General features: G+C 38.5%; 1 protein-coding gene across 1 annotated transcript; it reads left to right on the top strand.

The window, feature by feature from the left end:
* Nucleotides 1–13,396: 13,396 nt before the first annotated feature.
* LOC145031441 (F-box/kelch-repeat protein At1g15670-like) lies at nucleotides 13,397–14,691 on the top strand. Its single transcript, XM_078979992.1, has one exon. The coding sequence runs from the start codon at nucleotides 13,488–13,490 to the stop codon at nucleotides 14,526–14,528; it is 1,041 nt and encodes a 346-aa protein (XP_078836118.1). The 5' UTR covers nucleotides 13,397–13,487; the 3' UTR covers nucleotides 14,529–14,691.
* Nucleotides 14,692–21,010: the final 6,319 nt, after the last annotated feature.

The raw sequence follows: 21,010 nt of genomic DNA, 5'->3' as shown, positions 1-21,010 counted from the left end.
AACATAAGAATATTAGAGACCCCTTCGAGTATAATCACAATCGATAACTCCACCCTACTCGTTCCTTAGTGCCCTAAGGATTCTTACTTGGACTGCGCACCAACCCGGTATCTTCAGTAGTACGGGCCCAATACTACCGTCCATACCGCATCGGCATTCATCCCAAGTCCTCCTCCTTGATCCCCAAATCCTAAGTACTCTACTCTCTCTATCATGTGCTACTCACTAGCAAAACTCTCATAAGCACCACACTACTATCTAAATCACTCTTAAGCATCTCTAGCAGCAAAACCCCTAGACTAACGCATCATATATCAGGCCACTCTAGTCCTAATAAGAATACCTAGTCTACTCTAGCATGCATATCGTAACTCAACATATAGCATAACATAACATATCTGATAATCACTTATTATAATGGTATTTTGGGAAATCATCGTTCGGGCGTTGGCTGTTCGTACACACGACTCTGCTCTGTTTGTCTCGTAAGTTTTTCTTTTGAAAACTTGTTTTATTATCAAAATTTCCTCAAATCCTCGATTTGAGTTCAGATACGCCCGAAGGTGCACCCGAATCCCTCAAACCAAGGCTCTGATACCAAATTGTAACACCGTAAAAATTTGAACAATTTTTTTCACTGATGAAAATCATAAAATATCATTTGCAACCATAAATAAAAACATTGTGTCAACATTGTATCAGTACAAACCCCAAGATCAAAATACATAAACTCCGATGTGCGTGTGTACGAATCATGCCGGCGCCTTCCCGCGATCATCACTGGTACCTAGAACACATAACACATCACACTGTAAGCATAAATGCTTGGTGAGTTCCCCAAAATACCACTCTAACACATAATAGCCACTCGAGGCTATAACTCTGTTGACCCTCAGGTCTATGTGTCTTAGTGGGGCCCTCCAACCCCAACTCTCTATGGGCCCTCTGGCCCTAACTCTGTGGACCCGAAGGTCCTAACTCTGTAACTCTGAATCATGCATAGCACATATCACAATAAATCATAGCACATAAATAACATGCAGTTACACTGGCACATAACTCTAAAATACTCTATCACATAACTCTGTTACCACACTAGGTAAAGTATAGTGAGAAAACTCACCTCGGGTATCTCGGTAATCTCTGACTCGGTAACGCTGGTCTAACCTCCGCCTAATCATATAAAATAAATACTATAATTATTATAACTCTCAAAGGCTAGACTATGTCCTCATATGACACTCTCAAAAGGGTAAAAGACCATTTCACCCCTCTCACAACCCAAAAGCGCCACAATAGACCATATCCTAAAAGTCAACTCAAAAGTCAAATTTCCGGGTTATGTTGCGTGTACCAGATGTGAACGATGGACGTACCCGGCTGCCTCTCAGGATCGGGGAACGCCACCCAGTACGCAACGCGTACTAGGATTACGCCCGACGTACTCCCCAACTTCAGCCCTTTAACTCTTTAGGTCTTAAACAATTAAGACTCACATCCAAATTCTAGATCCGACCACATCTAAGCCTCTTAATCCATAAAGTTGAGGACTTTATGCCTTTGCATGGCTGGATAAGTCACCAACTCTCACAATGTTCCATCCTTTAACTCTAGAAGGCTTATACTCAAGCATGACCTCAAACTAATCACTAAAGATGGAAGCTTTATGGATCTAAATCGCTAATAGCACTGAATGGGGACAGATCTCGGACCATGGAGCACTTTACACTCATAAAGTCTCCACCTTTGGGGTTTTTAGACATAGCAAAAGCACATGCAACAACAAATCAAAAGAAGAGGAAAGTTTTGAACTTTATACCTCTAAGTGTAGTCCCTTGCTCTGTAGATCTCAGATCCAAAATGGCACCTCAAGCTTTAGCTTCCAAGAACTCATTTCCTTCTTCTTCACTAAGTCACCAAAGCACAAAAAGCTCCAATCAACACTCTCACACACTAAGGACGATGGGGGCTCTCTTTTAGGGTTTCACTCACTGATATGGAGGCTGAGAAATGAGCCTTGGCACCCTTTAAATAGTGAACAAGATGGAAATTAGGGTTTTGCACCTGGGTCGGGTACGCCCAGCGTAACTCTTGGTACCCCAGTGTACCTTGGCGACACCGCGTCTAATTTAAGTGCATGAGTACGCGCAACATACCCCTCTGGTACGCCCAATGCACTCACTTGCTAAAGAAAATTTCACTCAAGGACTAAACATGACCAATCCACAAAGAATAAGGATGAAAGAAGTATACCTAAATCTCGGAGTGTTACATATATCCTTGAGTAGCTAATATGTGTTAGAGGGGTATTTTGGGGAACTCACTAAGCTTCATGCTTACAGTGTTTTGTGTTATATGTTTTAGGTTTTCTCAGGATCACGGGGCAGCACCGGCTTGATTGTACACACCAGGGGAAGCGTTTGTTTGAGGATCCTGGTTTATTAATTGATTAAACAAAAGAGTTATGTATTGTAACTTAAACAAATGGTATTTTTATGAAAAGTGTTAAAGAGATAAACTATTTTAATTTTCAAATATTTGTTTGAAAAATTACGGTGTTACAAAACTAGACCACATCAAGATTTGGGGTTGCGAGGCTTTTGTGAGACGCGAGACTCATGATAAGCTCGAACCTCGAAGCGAGAGGTGTATTTTCATCGGCTACCCACAGCAATCCTTCGGTTACCTCTACTACAAACCTAGTGAAAATGTGGTCTTTGTAGCTAGGAGGGCGTTCTTAAGAAAGAGAGAGAGAGAGAGAGAGAGAGAGAGAGAGAGAGAGAGAGATCATAAGCCAAGGAAACAGAGGGAGGCAAGTTGACCTTTAATAAATTTAAGATTCAAGCGGTGAAGGAACTTCAAACCCTAGCACTCAACTTGATGAGGAAACTCCTGTTGAGTCAATTAACAAGTATGTACCTCTGAGGCGTTCCACAAGGGTTAGGAATGCACCTGAGCATTACTATGGATTCCATATTACTGCGGAAGGTGATACACTTATCAGTGATGAGACACTGATAGGTCTGGATGAACCTAACAGTTAAGCGAAAGCCATGGCAGGCCCTGAGTCAGCCAAGTGGAAAGAGGTAATGGACAGCGAGATACAGTCCATGTATGACAATCAAGTTTGGAACTTGGTTGAGAATGTACCTGGTCGTAAGATTGTAGGGTACAAATGGATCTTCAAGAAGAATATAGACATGGATGGTAATGTACACACCTATAAGTCACAACTGGTTGCAAAGGGTTTATCACAAACTCTGGGAGTTGATTATGATGAGACCTTTTCTCCAGTGGCCAATATTAAGTCTATTAGGGTTCTGTTTGCCATAGCTGCATTTCATGACTATGAAATTTGGAAAATGGATGTCAAAACTACTTTCCTTAATGAAAAGTTGGCTGAGGATGTTTACATGAGTCAACCAGAGGGTTTTGTTAATACCGAGTACCCAAATAGAGTGTGTAAGCTTGAGAAATCCATTTATGGATTAAAGCAAGCACCTCACAGATGTAATCTTTGCTTTGATGAGAAAATCAAAGAGTTTGGCTTTTCTAGGAGTGAAGATGAATCTTGTGTATATCTCAAGGCTAGTGGGAGTATAGTTAGCTTTTTGGTATTGTATGTGGATGACATACTACTCATAGGAAATGACATCCCAACTCTACAGGATGTTAAGTCCTAGCTTGGGAAGTGTTTCTCTATGAAGGACCTAGGAGAAGCTGCCTATATTCTAGGGATAAGGATCTTGAGAGACTGGAGTAAAAGACTAATTGGACTTAGTCAGAGTACCTACTTGGATAAGGTGCTGAAGAGATTCAGCATGCAGGACTCCAAGAAAGGAGAGTTACCCATCCAGAGTAATGTCAGATTGAGTAAGATACAAAGCCCTAGTACTGAGGCTGAGATAGCAGAAATGAGTCGAATACCTTATGCTTCGGCTGTAGGATCGATCATGTATGCTATGACGTGTACTTGACCTGATGTAGCCTTTGCCTTGAGCATGGTTAGCAGGTATCATGGGAACCCTAGCAAGGCACACTGGACTGCAGTAAAGAATATCCTCAAGTACCTACGGAGGACTAAGGATTGGGTCCTTACCCTCGGTGGGAGTGAAGACTTGAGAGTTGTAGGGTATAGTGATGCTAGCTTTCAAACTGATATGGATAATTTCCGCTCTCAGTCAGGCTGGGTCTTTACCCTAAACGGAGGAGCAATTTCTTGGAAGAGTTCCAAGCAAGAGACAGTGGCTGATTCGACTTGTGAATCAGAGTATATAGCAGCTAGCGAGGCAGCAAAGGAGGCGATATGGATGAAGAACTTCATTGGAGACCTTGGAGTTGTACCAGCTATTACGGATTCAATGGAAATTTTCTGTGATAGTGAAAGTGATGTTGCCTTAGCCAAGGAACCAAGGGATCATGGGAGATCCAGACATATCGACAGAAAATACCATTTCATCAGACATCGAATAGAAGAAGGACTCCTCGTGGCAAAGAGGGTATCATCGGATGAGAATCCAGCAGATCCCCTCACGAAGGGACTGACTCAGGTTAAGCATCTCCAGCATGCTCGAAGCATAGGGCTGAAGGATGATATTAGATTTTGTAGTTAGATAACCTTGAAATTTGTAAAGTGTAATTGGCATTAGATGATGAATAAAAGGTGTTTTATTTATGAGTAAAGTGTTGCTATCTCTTGTCAATCGTTTACTATATTTCTTTTGCATGTTTTGACTTCCAGAATAATTATGTTTGGTATATCATATTATTAAAACCTCCATAGTCGGTCATATGTCAGAAGTAGGTATGAATCAAAACTGACATGATTGGTTGCAGAGGTCTAAGGTGTTGGACATGGCTACAACAATCATGAGTGCTCATAAGTTCTGAGCATTGGACTCCACCCACGCTCACTGGAATCACTTCATGGAATTTATCTCGAGTGATCGTGAGACGGTAATATCATATAAGTCTTCAAACCTAGAGATATGATTTGTTACTTATAAGTTGGTTATGCATTGATTGTACGAAAACGCATTGGTAACTCGATCTTATAAAACATGCTCTTGTGTATAATTCAATGAGTGGTAGAACAAACATATGAGTTGAAGTTTATCTATTCCTTCTTGGATTAGAAGCTGATATCTGGGCCCCTCGATGATTTTGTTTTGACCCATGTACCGGGCTCGGTCAGAACTAAGTTGATGTGTTCAATTAAGTTCTTTGTCAAACAAATCGGAAATCGGGAAACAAACTGCTAGACAATAAGTGAGACATTGATCCATGTATTTGTCCGGCTGATATCTCGAACAGAGGATTATATGATCACTTATCTTAAATGGCGTATAATCATCTTCTCAGTTTCGAGAAACCTTGAAAGAGCTACGATTGCTGATCGGTTCTTGAAGTCATACTTGCAGTTATAGTTATTAGACTTATCCAAGTGGGAGACTGTTGGATAAGGTGTCTAAGTCCATAAGTATTTCTGGCATGTACTTGACCCGAACCGGCATGGTCCATTTAGGTTGCATGGCACCATGAAATTGGATAGACTAAATGAGAGAAATAACACTTGTGGATTACTAATATATTATAAGTTCTAATATATTAATAATATTATTTAATTAATTTGATCAACAATTAATTTAGAATTAATTAAGTGATCAAAAGATAACTAATTAAATATATGGCTTAATTATGTAAATCATCCCTACTTGTATAGTGGGCTAAGAGGCTCCATGGATTATCAAGTTGGGTTCCACCCATAGGATGCTCCATAGGAGTTACAAACCCATGGATCATGGAAATGAAGAGTCATGACACATTAGGGTTTACATGGTGTAACCCTAGATGTGTCAACACTATATAAGTAACCCATTCTCCACCAAAATCGTCTACACATGAACAAGTGAGGGCTAGGCCGATTTTTGCAAGTGTAAGATTCTCTCAAAGTTTACTCCTTTGCATTTGGTGTTGTGTAAAGCATTTGAGGCATCACACTTAGGGTGCTAGGCTCACAAGGTTTCAAGGATCATAAGCAACAACAAGGTAAGTTATTCTATCTTCCATTCAAGTTAAAAATTGTTCCCCCATGTATGCTAGATAGGACTATAACCTTGGAATTGAACTTTGCATGATAATTAGACAAACATAGATCCAAGGTTATTAGGGTTGCATGTACACTTAGGAAGTGTTAGAATGCTCAAAACCCATCAAGCTTAATTGCTTAAAACTCCAGAAAGTATGAATGAACAAAGTTATAAAAATATATAAATTGTATGTTTTCTGAGTTCTAGTGAATTCCAAAAGAAAGAAAACCTGGTTGATTTCTTAACTGTAACAATGTCTTAAAATGAAAAAAAAAAAAAAAAAAAAAAAAAAAAAAAAAACACACACACACACATCTTTGTAATAGAGAAATATAGAACTATGATGTTATAAAATGAAAATAGATGTACGTAAGTTGTTGTATGCTACAATTGTATTACTTCAACTTGGAAAAAGATACTCACATGATATTGGGTATCAGCAAGGATTATTTGAAAACTAATTGCATCAATAAACTGTAAAGGGGTATAAAAGTAAATTGGCTGCAACCAACAAACATTGTATCTATTCATTCAATCTAATTAATATAATTATAAAAAAACATACCTCTCCAGAACTTTCCTTAGACTTATATATCATAACCAATGTGTAATACTTTCTGCATTTAATAAGATTATGAAACTGATATATCAATTAGCACGTAACTTTAGAAAGAATGATTAAGGAAGCAGATAAGTTTGCCCATTGGATATAAACATTGTATATGTTCATTTAATCTAATTGATATATCATTTTTCTAAGTTTAGATAAACTCATCACTAATAATATGTTAAAACAAGATACCATAAATTAACTTTTTGGGGGTCCATGGCAAATGAAACAAAACAAGTTTATGCATCTTTCGTAAGTCAATATTTTGGGGTCCATCAGTCAATGAGAGCAACTAGCTACGCATATAAGGAATAACCCTTAGCACCTAACAGTTAATGTAAACCGTGATCAAAGAAACCCTATACGTTACGATATGATCTGGTATGAAAAAAAAAGAAACAACATTACAGAAACCCATTTGGAATCTAAGTAAAAAACGAGTGGGGGGGGCATCTAATAATCATAATTTTGAGGATAGGGTGGGTTAGGAACACATATTGGTATGATTCATCTTCTAATCATCTTCCTCTATAACGTCTAAGTATTAGCATCTCTGTAATGTAGTACTAGCACCATTACTCTTCCGCAATTCAAATGAGGGAAAGTGTATGATTGAACCAAAAATCAGTCAATTTCAACGCCTCTAGAGACCTTCATTTGATCAAGTGTGGAAGAAGCAACAATTAGGAGGTAAAGAAATTTGAATAATCCATCACAATGATCTTTGTGGCCTCTTATGAGGGCTAATGGAGGTGTAGAAGGGAATTGCACTAAGCTTTCAACACAACTATTTCCTCTCCAAGGGTAAATTACTTTATGCCCTTCATTAAGCTGATTGGCAAATTCTTCTCTAATATCTGATAACTCATAACATTAACAAAAACAATACTTGAGTCCTACACACAAAAATACAATACATGTAATCCAAATTGGAGCAAATTTTAATTTCTATAGGAGTCCATAAATCTGGTGTAATGTATTTCAAGGTGGCACCACAAGACTCACATTCAATCTTATCAGTATCCACATTCACCCTGCCTCTTCTTGCACATGCAAGAGAACTAGCAGCTTGTATGAGAGTCATTTGATAAATGAAATGATTGTAGAACATGTTAATAAAGGATAGAAAGGGAATTTTACACGAACCTTAGGCTTTCCAAACCATTTTGCAGGCTGAAATGTAGACAATCGCCTTAAAAGATCACCCTTTCCTATGGTCTACATGAAGGCTGAGATGAGCCAAGAAGTTAACCACAGGCACTTGCACTCAATGAAATCTACATGGGTTGTAAACCAATTCGAGATAGGGAACCTACTTTTGACCCCTAACCTTGACCATGACCTAACCAATCTGTACTACCAGCATTAGTGGCAACAACAGGCGATGATGCCCCTGCAGAACTGATAAGAATTATGGATGAATTCGATGTTCAATCAATCACTTTTGTTATGGAATTTGTAATTTGTAAGTAATCTACAACAACCATTAAAGTATTACAGATTATTAATCATATATCTCCTTGTTCATAGCATTCAAAGATCGACTAACGGGAATGTCAAAATGCCTCTCGAATTTTGGAATCTCGGCTTTAAATTCCAATTAGACTTCAAACTTGAGCTCCAAATACGATAATTAAGATGCACCAGAACAATATTGATGCTTGCATTCATATCCCCAAATTGAATTGATTACGATATATTGTACGGAGTGACGTTATTGGCTATCGAAGCTAAGTAAATTAATGTAAAGGAGGTTTTGAATCAGAAAACAAAACATTTGTAGGTGGCACAAGAACATGGAAATCTACCCCACCTTAAACTGAAGTGCAAAAGCTACAGACTAGGGTTTTTTTCGTAATTCAACATATATTACATTTACAACTATGTACTCGTATAGAAATGAAGCAGCATTGAAGAACCCTAGCTAGGATAGAAAAGAAAAAGTCATAGAAGAAGGTCTGGATGAGCATTAAATGTTGGATGATTGATTGAAGATTTAGGGTTCGGTTTACCTGGAAACGGGGGTGGGAGGACGAGGAGACGAATCACGGAAGAGTAATGGGAAATATCAAATGTTTTTCTATTTCTCGGACAAACTTGGGGGTAGCTTTTGGAATCAATGGGCATTGATTGAAGATTTAGGGTTCGTCCCATCTTTTTTCTTGAAACATGTCATCATATCTCTTGGAAATAAGATCGAATTCCAGTGGACCTCTAATTTATGGAATCATTTGAATTTTTCTCAATAGAGAAACATTATTCAACAGAAAAAGGGAGAATGGAGATGACATATCGAGAGAGAGAGAGAGAGAGAGAGAGAGAGTACAGATGGTTGAAAAGGAGCGACCATCAACTTACCTGATGGGAGGAACAATGAAGACAACTTACACGTTGATTTGTGGAGGAGGAAAGGCTACCTATACCTTAAACGATGCTTGAATCAGACCTATATAAGGCTTCACTAGTTCATAGATGGCGACATGGATAAGTCGCAAAGCCCTTAATCTCCTTGTAAGTTTGGCATAGGCATAATGTAACGATCCCTAAATCATATTATTTTCAGTGTAAGGAGTTGTAAATGGTTGGCTCTTAAACGAAGGCTTGTAAAATTGATCAGTCATCGCAGTCTCGGTGAGGTGAGATGAGCTCGAGGTCACCAGTGGGAAGAGTTGAGCGGAGGTCTCCGGAGGTAAGAGGTTAGCAGAAGTGAGCAAATGTAGCGAACTTTGCAGAGAGCATCCTTTTGAAAAACCCTAGATCCCTTACGATTTTGTTATAAGATGAATAGTATGCACAGTCTGTAGCTAGAGGATGCAACGATGATTGGAGGCGGCGGATGTGGGTGAGGGTCAGGGTGGAGACGCGGGAGAAGAATGTGGGGGTTTAAAAAATTTGGGGATTTCACTTTCGCTTTAAGGAGAACCATGTTTCTTAAAAAAAATATAAAACGATATTCACAGGGGACGCACTTGTGCCCTCCGTGTTTTTTATTTTTTACATGAGACACTAATTTAAGGGCACGCAATAATGCGTGACCTAAATCCTTAAATTTTTTTGAAGATATGACACTTTTTGAATGTCACTCTATTTTACGTAACATAAATCAATGAGTGTAGTGGTTTGCGCGTCATAAAAGGCTCTTTTTCTTTTAGTGAAGCCAATACACGCAACGTACAAGCCATGCAGCGAGTACACTTATCGTACACTTAAGTACGTCCTGTGTACTTAGTCAGTTTGGGCTTCGTATCTTTTGGGCCTCAGTTGGGCAACTTCTTTGGACCTTGTTGCTTTGGTCCATCTGAAATCAAGCTTTTAAGCTAAAGAAAATTATTGGGCTTTAATGCAAGGCCCATATGGGGGTTAGGCCGAATTTGGAAGTGGCCTTAGTGGATCAACTTGTTTTAGGACTTTTTGGTTTATGGATTTGGGCCTTAGTTTTGATTCAAGCTAGGCCAAGGGTAAAAAAGTCATTTTACCCCAAGTATGGATTGTTGGCTATAAATTGGAACTCAAGTGTTAATTGGGTGTTATTTTTTATTATTGATATCTCGGGGAGTTATCAAGGCAGCAGTTAAGGATTTCTTTCAGTAAGATTCAGCATTCAAGGTGAGTTTCCTGACTAGGTTTATTGGGTCTAAGGCACCAATGTCAGCCCTTATTGATTATGCTAAGATGTTAGGAGTTTGTGTGACCTTTGTATGTGTTGTGTCCTGCTATGTATACCGAGCAGGGCTCGATGTCGGGCGAGGCCCAATGACTGGAACATATGCTAGTGTTTATGGTCATTATATGTATTAGTATGACTATATGATATATATTGTATATGTGTAGCGGGCGAGGCCCAGTGACAGGCGAGGCCTAAGAATAATAGATCTGTAAACCGAGTAGGGCTCGATGTCGGGCAGGGGCCCATTATGTGACTTATTATGTATGGTATAGGGTAGTTTGGGGAACTCACCAAGATTTGTGCTTACGGTTTTCAATTTATGTTTCAAGTACTTCCGGTTCCAAGGGGAAGAGTTTGGGATTACTGCATTGCACACACCATGTAGATTTCGCACTTGATATTACACTCCGATTTTATGATATTTGATACATTTGTTTTATTTGGGATGTACGATTGATGATTGGAATATTGTTTTACTAAAATTAAAATGAAATTTTTAGACTATATTTTGGGACGTTATAAAAGTCTTAACCTTTATGATTCTTTTGCATAGATCTAGAATAGTTTAGGTTTTTTGCATGTTTTGGTCCCCAAGGGTTGGCTCTGGTGAGTAGGAGCTACTGCAGAGCTTAGGTTAGCATTTATTGGTGCTTTAGATGTCCTTATTGCATAAAAATAGAATCTTATTGGGAATAGTTCAACCATGCATGGGTTATTGACCATTTTATGGAGTTAAGAAGTCAGGGTTTGGTTTGGGGCTCTATTAACCCATGAAAAAGCTTAAAGTTATCAACTTTATCAGTTAAGACTTTCCTAATAGCTAGATCTATGAATTGGACGTTTAGATTGTAGGTATTAAGTGTTTAATATGGATTTTGGACTTCAAGGAAGTACGTTAGGCGTAACCCTGGAGTATGCATGGTGTAATGGGCTTTACCCTGTTTCCCTTTCTGTTGGATCCCAGTACGCAAGGCGTAATTATGGAATACACATGGCATACTCCCAGAATCCCATTTCGGCCGTTTTTGGGCCTTGGGTCATATGGGTTTTGGACCATGATTAGTTGGGTCAAATAGGGGAAGGGTAAAATGGCCTTTTACCCTTAGTAAGATATATTATGGTTTAGACCATTGATTAGAGGTTATTACCCCGATTATTAATTAGGGTTAGTTTTGGATATGTTCAGCGTGAGGAGTAGTGGTAGCAGTAGCCCGAGAGTGTGATTTGTTTATCATTAGATTGAGGGGAGTCTCCTCATTGTACTTGTGGGTCAAAGACACCAATGCCGACCTAAGGGATTATGTTGTAGGATAATAGCTTTATTCGTGATACTTACCAATATGTATGTATGTGCTTGATGTCTTCGTGACTCTTGCTAGTAAGACTACATGCTTAGGTGTAGGGGGTGAAATAGACCCGTAGCGATTGAAAAATATCGAAGGAATCGGAAGGGACTCAGGGAGTTAGAAGGGACTTAGAGAGTCAGAAGGGACTCAGGGGTGAAATAGATTCATTACAACTTTAGGCTGATATGTATTTATGATATGTATGTATGATGTGTATGTATGGTATGTGGTATTTTGGAAAACTCATTAAGCTTTGTGCTTACACTTTATGTTTAAATGTTTTTCAAGTACTTACGGTTCAAAAGGGAAGGGCCTAGCATGATCGCATCTCATCCATCAGTATTTAACATTTTATGATTTTGGGATTGTAGTCTGATAATTATTTCCCACATTTACATGATTTCAATGGTTTGAAATGAATGAATGATGGTTTTAGTTGACTTAAAAATAAAATTTATACTTAGTACTTTTGGAATGTTACAAGTTGGTATCAGAGATAGGGCACAAATAGATGTGTTCGACGGGGACGCCGAATCCTATAATGGGAGTGAAGGTGGGTTACACCTGATCCCACATCGGCTTGGAATGAGAACGAAACATTTCCTTACAAGAGGTGTTGATATCTTCCTTCTCGTAACGCGTTTTAAAGCCGTAAAAGCGGCAGATCCCATAAGAACTCTGCAGTTAAGCCGGGCAAGAGCAATTCAGGGATTAATGACATCCTAGGAAGTTTTCGTGCTGAGAGCTCAAAGCGAACAATATTGTGATACGTGCCAAAGGATGATGTTTCACAATGAGTTTAACGGTTTATTATACAAAAAAGTTTAATGACCAAATCAAACAAATACTAATAGTTTATTGTACTATAGCAGCATTTTTCCATAAGAAAAACACATAATAAGAAAAGGATATAAATAATGGAAATCTCATCATTTCATACATACTTAACAGAGAGGCGTCGACAATACTACTTAAGGGACTAACCATGAATGATATTCAAACCATGATGACCAACGACATTGGGTTTTAAAAAGTTGAACTCAAACAAAAAATTGGTGTAAACTATAAATACCAAAACTATAATTACTCTTTGTTTATAAAAAAAAAAAAGTAATATTTTTTTATTGTAAACTGGTATTATTGTATTGTTGATGTATTGATATTAAAAAATATATTAGAAATATTAGAGATAAGTATGAGACATAATCGGTATTGACCCGTTATTCCTAAATAACTGTATGGAAAATTGATAACGAACACCAAACCGAACTAACATTACTGAAATGTGGACCTGATTTTGGTACTAACACTAATACGAATCCTGAATTTTCTAATTTTAAAATACCGAATAATGTTAACATAAATAATTATGATACTAAGTTGAAAGTTTCATATTTTTACTCACCCCTAATATCAAAAAAGAAAAAGATTGTATCAAGATATCGTTGTATTTAAATTTTTTTTCCCATTACATTTGGATACACTTTCGAGTTTTGACATAATATTTGAATTTCAGTATACATTTCTATTTTTCCTTTTTAAGCATATTTTATAAAGTATTTTATACAACTTATCCAATGACTGTTTCCCACGTGTCAGATACGGATTGCTCGAACTCAGTACACTAATACAGCATCCGATAATCAATCCCTACTCTATATCCACATCTATTGTTGCTATAAATATACGTATTCATGATATCTTGATCATCTCCCTTCGTCAAACTTTTTGCCTTTCTCAATCCAATTTCCTTATAGAAGGATAAAATTCATCCAATGGAAGATTACACTGAGCTAATTCCAGGATTACCGGAAGAAATCGCACTCCAGTGCTTGACTCGGATGCATTACATCGTCCATGAGGTCGCCTCCCATGTCTGCCAACGGTGGCGACTCCTCCTCCAGTGCAGAGACTTTTATTACCACCGGAAACAATCTGGGTACACTCATAAAACGGCTTGTTTGGTTCAATCGCTTCACATTCCGGCCGATTCCAGTGGTGGTAACTCTAAGCCGGAGAATCAACCAAAATATGGGCTATCCGTTTTCGAACCGGATTCTGATATTTGGAGCCAGGTGGACCCGGTTCCGAAGTACCCTGACGGGTTGCCGTTGTTTTGTCAGGTGGCGAGTTCGGAGGGGAAGCTGGTGATGATGGGTGGGTGGAATCCGGGGAGTTGGGAGCCTCTACGTGATGTTTTCGTTTACGATTTCACGACTCGGAGGTGGACTCAGCGAGTCGATATGCCGTCGAATCGTTCGTTCTTCGCTGTCGGCGCCTTCGACGGAAAAATCTACGTCGCCGGTGGACACGACGAGAGCAAAAATGCGCTGAAAAGCGCGTGGGTGTACGATATCACGGCCGATGAGTGGACTGAGTTGGCCCCGATGAGTGAGGAGCGTGACGAGTGTGAAGGAGTGTTTGTCGGTTCGGAGTTTTGGGTCATTAGCGGGTACGACACCGAGAGCCAGGGTCTGTTCAAAAACACGGCGGAGGTTCTCGATATCACAACCGGAACATGGCGGCGCGTGGAGGAGGCTTGGGGAGTTAACAGGTGTCCGAGAGCTTGCGTGACTGTGGGGCAAAATGGGAATTTTGTTTGCTTGGCGGATACTGATCCCGCTATTCAAGTCGGAGCATGTGGTGTTGACCTTGGTGATCGGACTTTGGTCACCGGATCGGCTTACCAGGGTGCACCGCAGACCTTTTTCTTAGCGGAGAAGAACCACCAAGGGCATAATAGTAAATTGGTTAAAGTGGATGCTCCGGATGAGTTTTCCGGGTTTGTGCAATCCGGATGCTTTGTCGAGATATAATATATTTTAGGGCCTGTTTTTATTCCTTTAAAAGAAATTCCTTTTCTTATTTTTTTGTTAAAAAAGGAATGTTATTCGATTGTATATGACGCGTATGCAAAAAATCGGGTCAACCCGATTTGTTAATGCAATATTATAGAAGCAAACTCTTCTGTTACATTTACTATTGTTGTTCTATATGAATGAACTCGTATGTAAAAATCTAAAATAGTGAAGTTGAATACAGTAAGCTAAAAGAACAAACCAAAAATCACTAATTCCGACACAATCACTTTTTGATTTTATCGACGTTTTTTGCGCACCAACTATTTCATAACTCTACTTTTTAGACCTTTTTTTTTCTATAAAAGCGAATAAAGAATAAAACTAAAAAGAATGTTGCTTTCAAATTTTCTTAGGCCATCTCCAATACTATAATTCGTCCAAAAGGATGTTTACAAACGATGCGTCTTCCATCCCAATAAAGTGCATGTTTTTTTTGTAATAATTTATTTATACTAATGATATTGATTAAATACCCGTATTTATTCTATTTTAGTTTATATAAATTCGGTTTAACTATTTGTTTGGTATTATAACATTTGAAATATGTTAAATAGAAAAATGGGTTCCAATTGGATTTATTATATCTGTATTGGCATAACGTGTTTGATATCAATGTTGTTTTTGCCGATATTGCCCGGTTCTATTGACATTAAAACTAACTACGATTTATGCAGTCCTATTGTTTTAATCGCTATAGTGGTCAAAAGATCCAGCCTCTTCAGTCGATATTAAAAATAAGTTTTATAGTTGTAGATATTAATTAATTAGTAAGATATTGTATAAATTATTATAATTGTTTTGTTGTTATGACTCCAGGTTTGGTTTAATATGTAGTTTATAGTGGCGGTTTTGGGTGTGTGGGTGGGGTTGTGCGGTCGCACCGAGCTTCCGATTTTAGGAGGCTTTCGAATTTTGAGACAAATCAATAGTTATGGTGTTGGTATTAAAGAAAATTAGTTGTGTCGGTTACTTATATACATAAATACACAATGTAACATCTGTTGCAATTTTGAAATCATTTTAATTATGAACAATAATCAAAAAATCAAAATCTAATCATAAATTCTAAAATTTATCACCAATTTAAGAAAAGTGTATATATCCAAATAAAAATACAAATTTGTTGCTAATATAAATTCTAGCAAACGAATTCATATTTTATAAGACGCTTTACACAAAAATCTAATATTGAAATCAAAATCTAATCATAAATTCTAAAATACACCTTTGTGTAAACAAATTATTATTTTAAAATCTTTGTCGACTACAAGGTAAGAAAGTAGAATTGAAAGTATGAAAATAATAATGATTCAACTTTCTAAAATAGTAGAAGCTTTTTATAAACCTGTTGATGAAAAGATATATAAATATAAAAAATGAAGCTACATATCTAGCAGAGTAAGAACTTGGCAAAATTGACTTTATAACTGGTATGGTTATATGGTCTCATATATTGGTTAAAGTAAATAACATGATACTTCAATCTAAGACTATGTATATTGATGAGACTATATGGTTATATTGTATCATATATTGGCTAAGGTAAACATATGGTATCATATATTGGCAAACAACCTCAATATGAGACTATATGTATTGATGAGGCAATGAGTAGTGTGGGAGCACTTATTGAGTTTTTTAAAGACCACCGAGTGAATGGGTATGAGAAGGTTGTGGATTGTGTAAAAGCTATAACTTCTGATTTAGGAATTGATTCAATTTTTGTCGAGAAAAATAATAACAAATGATTTTTTTTAAAAGACATTTTGACAAAGGTAACATAGGGTCATCATAACCGGTACACCAACTTTCATCTCAAGAGACATTCTTGATTCAATATTTTATGTAAATACTTGATCAAACTGTTGGCTCATTGTAGCAAAGGTTTGAACAATACAAAAAATATGAAGACAATTTTGGTTTGTTATTCACATCAAAAAAAAAGTTAAAGTCACTAAATACTAGTGAGTTAAAGGCAAGTTGCAAAAATCGTAAAAGACGCTGCAAATCTCAGACATCAATGCTGAGGAATTTTTAAAGAACTGTGTTACAAAAACATTTTCCGGTTGAACATAATACGATTAACGAAATACTAAATTTCATAAAAATGATAAACACTTATCTAGTTTCTTATCTGACATACAAAATATTATTGACTGTTCCATTACCCTATAGGAGCAACGTTTGAGATGTGTATCGTGGTGTTGCTGGTACATGAGGCGTATGTCCAACACGATGCATGTCTAATTGGGTACAACATGTTGCATCTGATGGACCTAACCTTAATTTCTTTGGATTTGGGCCCTATTTAAGCACACCAACTTCTAGGTTTTCTCATATATGCAGTATCCACCTCCAAAAACCCTTGAAAGCATCTTACTTTTCCCTCTTTGAGTGATCTTATTTTGGAAACTTTGTGACTGATTTTTAAAGAAAAAGGAGTGAAGTCTTGATGCAAAGAAACAATCCCTAGTGATGATCCAACCTTCTAAGTGCAATTTCACCTTTTTAAGTGCCAAAGTTCCAACATTTATCATGTTTAATGCATAGATCTAAGTGTTGGATGAGTTTTGGTTAATTTTTATAACATCCCAAAAATCAAGGGTAAAATTTGCATTTTTATTATATTTAAAACACTAGAGTTCATTCCCAATATCACATAATGCAGAAAACACGGGTGGATGCGTTGTGATCAAGTCGAGCCCTTCCCTATCAAATCGGAAGTACCTGAAATGATAAATCACAAACTGTAAGCACAAAGCTTAGTGAGTTCCCCAAAATACCACATATCATACATATCAAACGATCTATACATGCCATTCATACCAAACATACCGAACATATCAAACATATGATAGAAGTGCCTTTATCATGCAACATATATATAAATTTCCATGGGATCCCTCCATGGTATTTATCTAGGATGTCATGGGATCCCCCATGGTCTATACTTAGAATGACATGGGCTTTCCCCCGTGCGATATCCAAATGTCACGGGCTCCCCCGGTGTAACATCCCAAAAATACAGGCCAAAAATTTCATTTTTAAATACGTCATTATAAAACCAATAGTGTAATAAAACATTTGTAATATCATGTCATGTCAAAACCAAAGTAGAAATAATCAAGCATGTTATCGTGAAACAATATCAGAGTGTAATCCTAAAGATCTCATGTGCGGAAAACCATAGTGTGATGCGATGCGATGAAGTCGGCTCCTTTCCTTTAAACACGCAGTACCTGAAACCAAAAATGAAAACCGTAAGCACGAAGCTTAGTGAGTTCCCCCATCATACCACATACCATATAATCACATAACATACATATATTGTCAGGCATATCTGGGTGCCCGACCTGCCCCTTCGGTCCTCTCGACCAGATACTGACCAGTATATCTGGAAGCTTACCCCCCCCCCCCTTCGGTCATCTCGACCGGATACTGACTAGCATATTTGGGAGCTGGTCTCCCCTTCGGTCCTCTCGATCGGATACTGGGGACTATTTCATCCCCCTACTACTACCACATAACACATATATCTCATAATCTATCTAGCATGGTTGGGCATGACCGCCCCTTCGGCCCTATCGACCGGTATACTGGGGACTATCTCCCCTACTGTCACTAGCACATATCATCATATCATACTAGCACATATCATCATATCATACTAGCACATTAGCATATCACAGGTAGTAGCAATCCTAGATGAATATCACAGAGACAAACATCTATCATACAATCCTACTGCTGGGCCGACATTGTGGCCGTAGACCCACCGCTACTGGAAGGTAACTCACCTCACACTGCTGAAGTCCCGAAGACACAATCCCACACTGCTGAAGTCCCGTAGGCTGAGCCCCAGCTATTGGTTGATAGATTCCCAAACTGTCAACACCAAAATAACACCCAATTAATAATCGGGTCCCAACACATAACCATAATACATACTTGAATAATTACTACATTACCCCAGGCTTGGCTTATTTAAGACCAACAATGCCCAATCCATAGGCCCAAAGCCAACAAGGAATCAAAGCCCGACATATGGCCCAATTTTCTAAATTGGGCCCAAACCCTTACAAGGTATTACCATAAGGCCCAACCATTTAGTCCAGTCCAACATTCAACATTATAATGGGCTAATATCACATAATCATAAAGACCCAAACTATGGCCCAATTTTCCAAATTGGGCCCAACTCCTCATATGGACCTTACCACAAAGCCCATTAATTATTCTAGTCCATTTGCTTGATCTTGGATGGCCCATTTATAATCCAATCATCAAGGCCCAACAATAAATCCAAGTGAAATTAGGATTTCACATAAAATGATGATTAGGGTTAGGTTTCCTACTTAACTCATTAAGGACTTACTCCTCTAAGGACTTTAACCCATTAAGTCTAATATTGTTTAGATTAATCTTTGCCAAACTTTATTATTTAATATCTCAAGTTATTAAATAATTCTTGTGTGTGTGACCCGATTAATCCTTAAAGTTAGGGTTTCATTGGCATTAGGGTTTTCCAAACCCTAATTAGGGTTTCCAACCCAATACTAGCCCATTTATTAATTTGTTGGGCTTTTAGATCAATTAGGGCTTTATTAGGCCTATTAAGCCCACTAAAATATTATTAAGCCCATTAAGGTTTTATTGGGTCCATTAGAATCCATTAAGCTTCATTGGGCACATTAGGGTTTCAAGTCCCATTATGGTTTTAGTCACTTGTCCACATCCAAACGAGTCCAAACACCATCAAAGCACACCGCCACCTGACACGGCGGCCGGTAGCGGCAGGAGGCGGCAGCCACCACCTCACGGTGGTGGTTTTCAATTTCTTTTATTATTCCAAGTTGTGATTTACAATATACAATGCTAAATATCAAAATAACAAACTAAACAAATACACACACACACGCAGCCACCTTGTGGTGGCTGGCGGCGGCAGATGGTGGCAGCCACCACCCTATGGTGGTGGTAATGCCTTTTCCGAGGATTCCTGCCATACACCCACGCACACATCGACTGAAACATGAACCTCTTCATTCCTTTACTCGGAGAGGGAAGCCAACCACCCACTTTGTGGAATAAGGCGACGGTAACAAGGTGATAGCCGCCATGGCGGCTGTCATGGTGGTTCCTATGCTTTTCTGGCCAACAACAAGCAGGCATACAAGGAAACGCACCCCAACTCGACAGGTGATAACCCACACAAACTCGACAGCCCTTTGGGGTGGCGACCACGACCGGAGCAACAGAAGCACGCCCTTGGCGACGGATGGAGCGGAAGGGAAAAGAAAAGAATGGCGGCAGCAAGACAAGTTCTGAAACGGGCAGCGGTTACAGGCCATCTCCGGCTATACACGACGTAACTGACAGCATCAGGCATCGGAATGGTGGCCTTCATCGACGAAGCAGTAGGCGATGACAAGAACTATCGAGCTTGGTGATGCCCTCGGTTGTTGAGAGGCTTCTATGGTGACGGCGGCGATTGAAATCGATGGAGATGGTTGGTGCGACGCTGATGAGGGTGAAGGAGAGTGTAGAGGAAGTTGGCGGCTATACAAATGAGGCTAGGGTTAGGGTTACCGGGGGTGACGGGTTTATATACCCCGATCCCCATAACTTCTTTTCATAAATCCAAGTTTAGCCCCTCCATCCAGAAATCATTACAATGTAAATCCTATATTTACCTTTTAAACCCTCCCCTTCAATTCTCTTTCAAAAGAAATCCAAAACTTACATTTTAGCCCTCCCTTCCATGATTACTTACGAAATAACACCTCTAATCCACTAAATTCCTTTCAAATGAAGTCCCAAAAGTTAATATTTAGTCCCCACCCTCATTAATACTTACGAATTGGGTCCGGAACTTACTCTTTTAACCCTCGACTTCTAAAATGGTGACAATTAGCTCTTCGAGACCATCCTTTTATACATAATTATTTATTTTAAGGCTACGAGTCCTTCATTTATTTATTTATTTATTTAATAAATAAACGGGTGTTACACCTGGCCTCTTCCATGCAAGTATCATAGAGACAACTAGCATACCACATAACACGTTATGGGTCAGCATTGGTACCTTCAACCCATGGATATAGTGAGAAGACTCACCTCAAGTACTGAAGCTCACTGAAAGAAATTCCTAGTTGCAACCATGTCGGCTTCCCACGCTATCAACACCAACAACACACCCAATTAGCAATTGGGTTCCAAACTATAATCCATATGCAATATCCTAAAAACACGGGGTAAAAATTTCATGTTTATTAAAATCAAAACACTATTGTAACTATGTTCAAAACATTGGAAAGCATTTCAAATAAAAAAATCATCAGAGTCCATACCCAAAGATCACATATTGCAGAAAACACGGGTGTATGTGATGTGATCGTCCCGAGCTCTTTCATTTGAAAACTGGAGTACCTGAAACA

Source organism: Lactuca saligna, chromosome 2, assembly GCF_052625555.1.
Source record: "Lactuca saligna cultivar CGN05327 chromosome 2, ASM5262555v1, whole genome shotgun sequence".
Taxonomy (NCBI): domain Eukaryota; kingdom Viridiplantae; phylum Streptophyta; class Magnoliopsida; order Asterales; family Asteraceae; genus Lactuca; species Lactuca saligna.
The sequence above is the reverse complement of the archived record's forward strand: the minus strand, read 5'-3'. Positions and strand labels throughout refer to the sequence as shown.

Excerpts from the sequence above, each read along its gene's own strand:
- LOC145031441 (XM_078979992.1), top strand. The coding sequence starts at position 13,488 with ATGGAAGATTACACTGAGCTAATTCCAGGATTACCGGAAGAAATCGCA.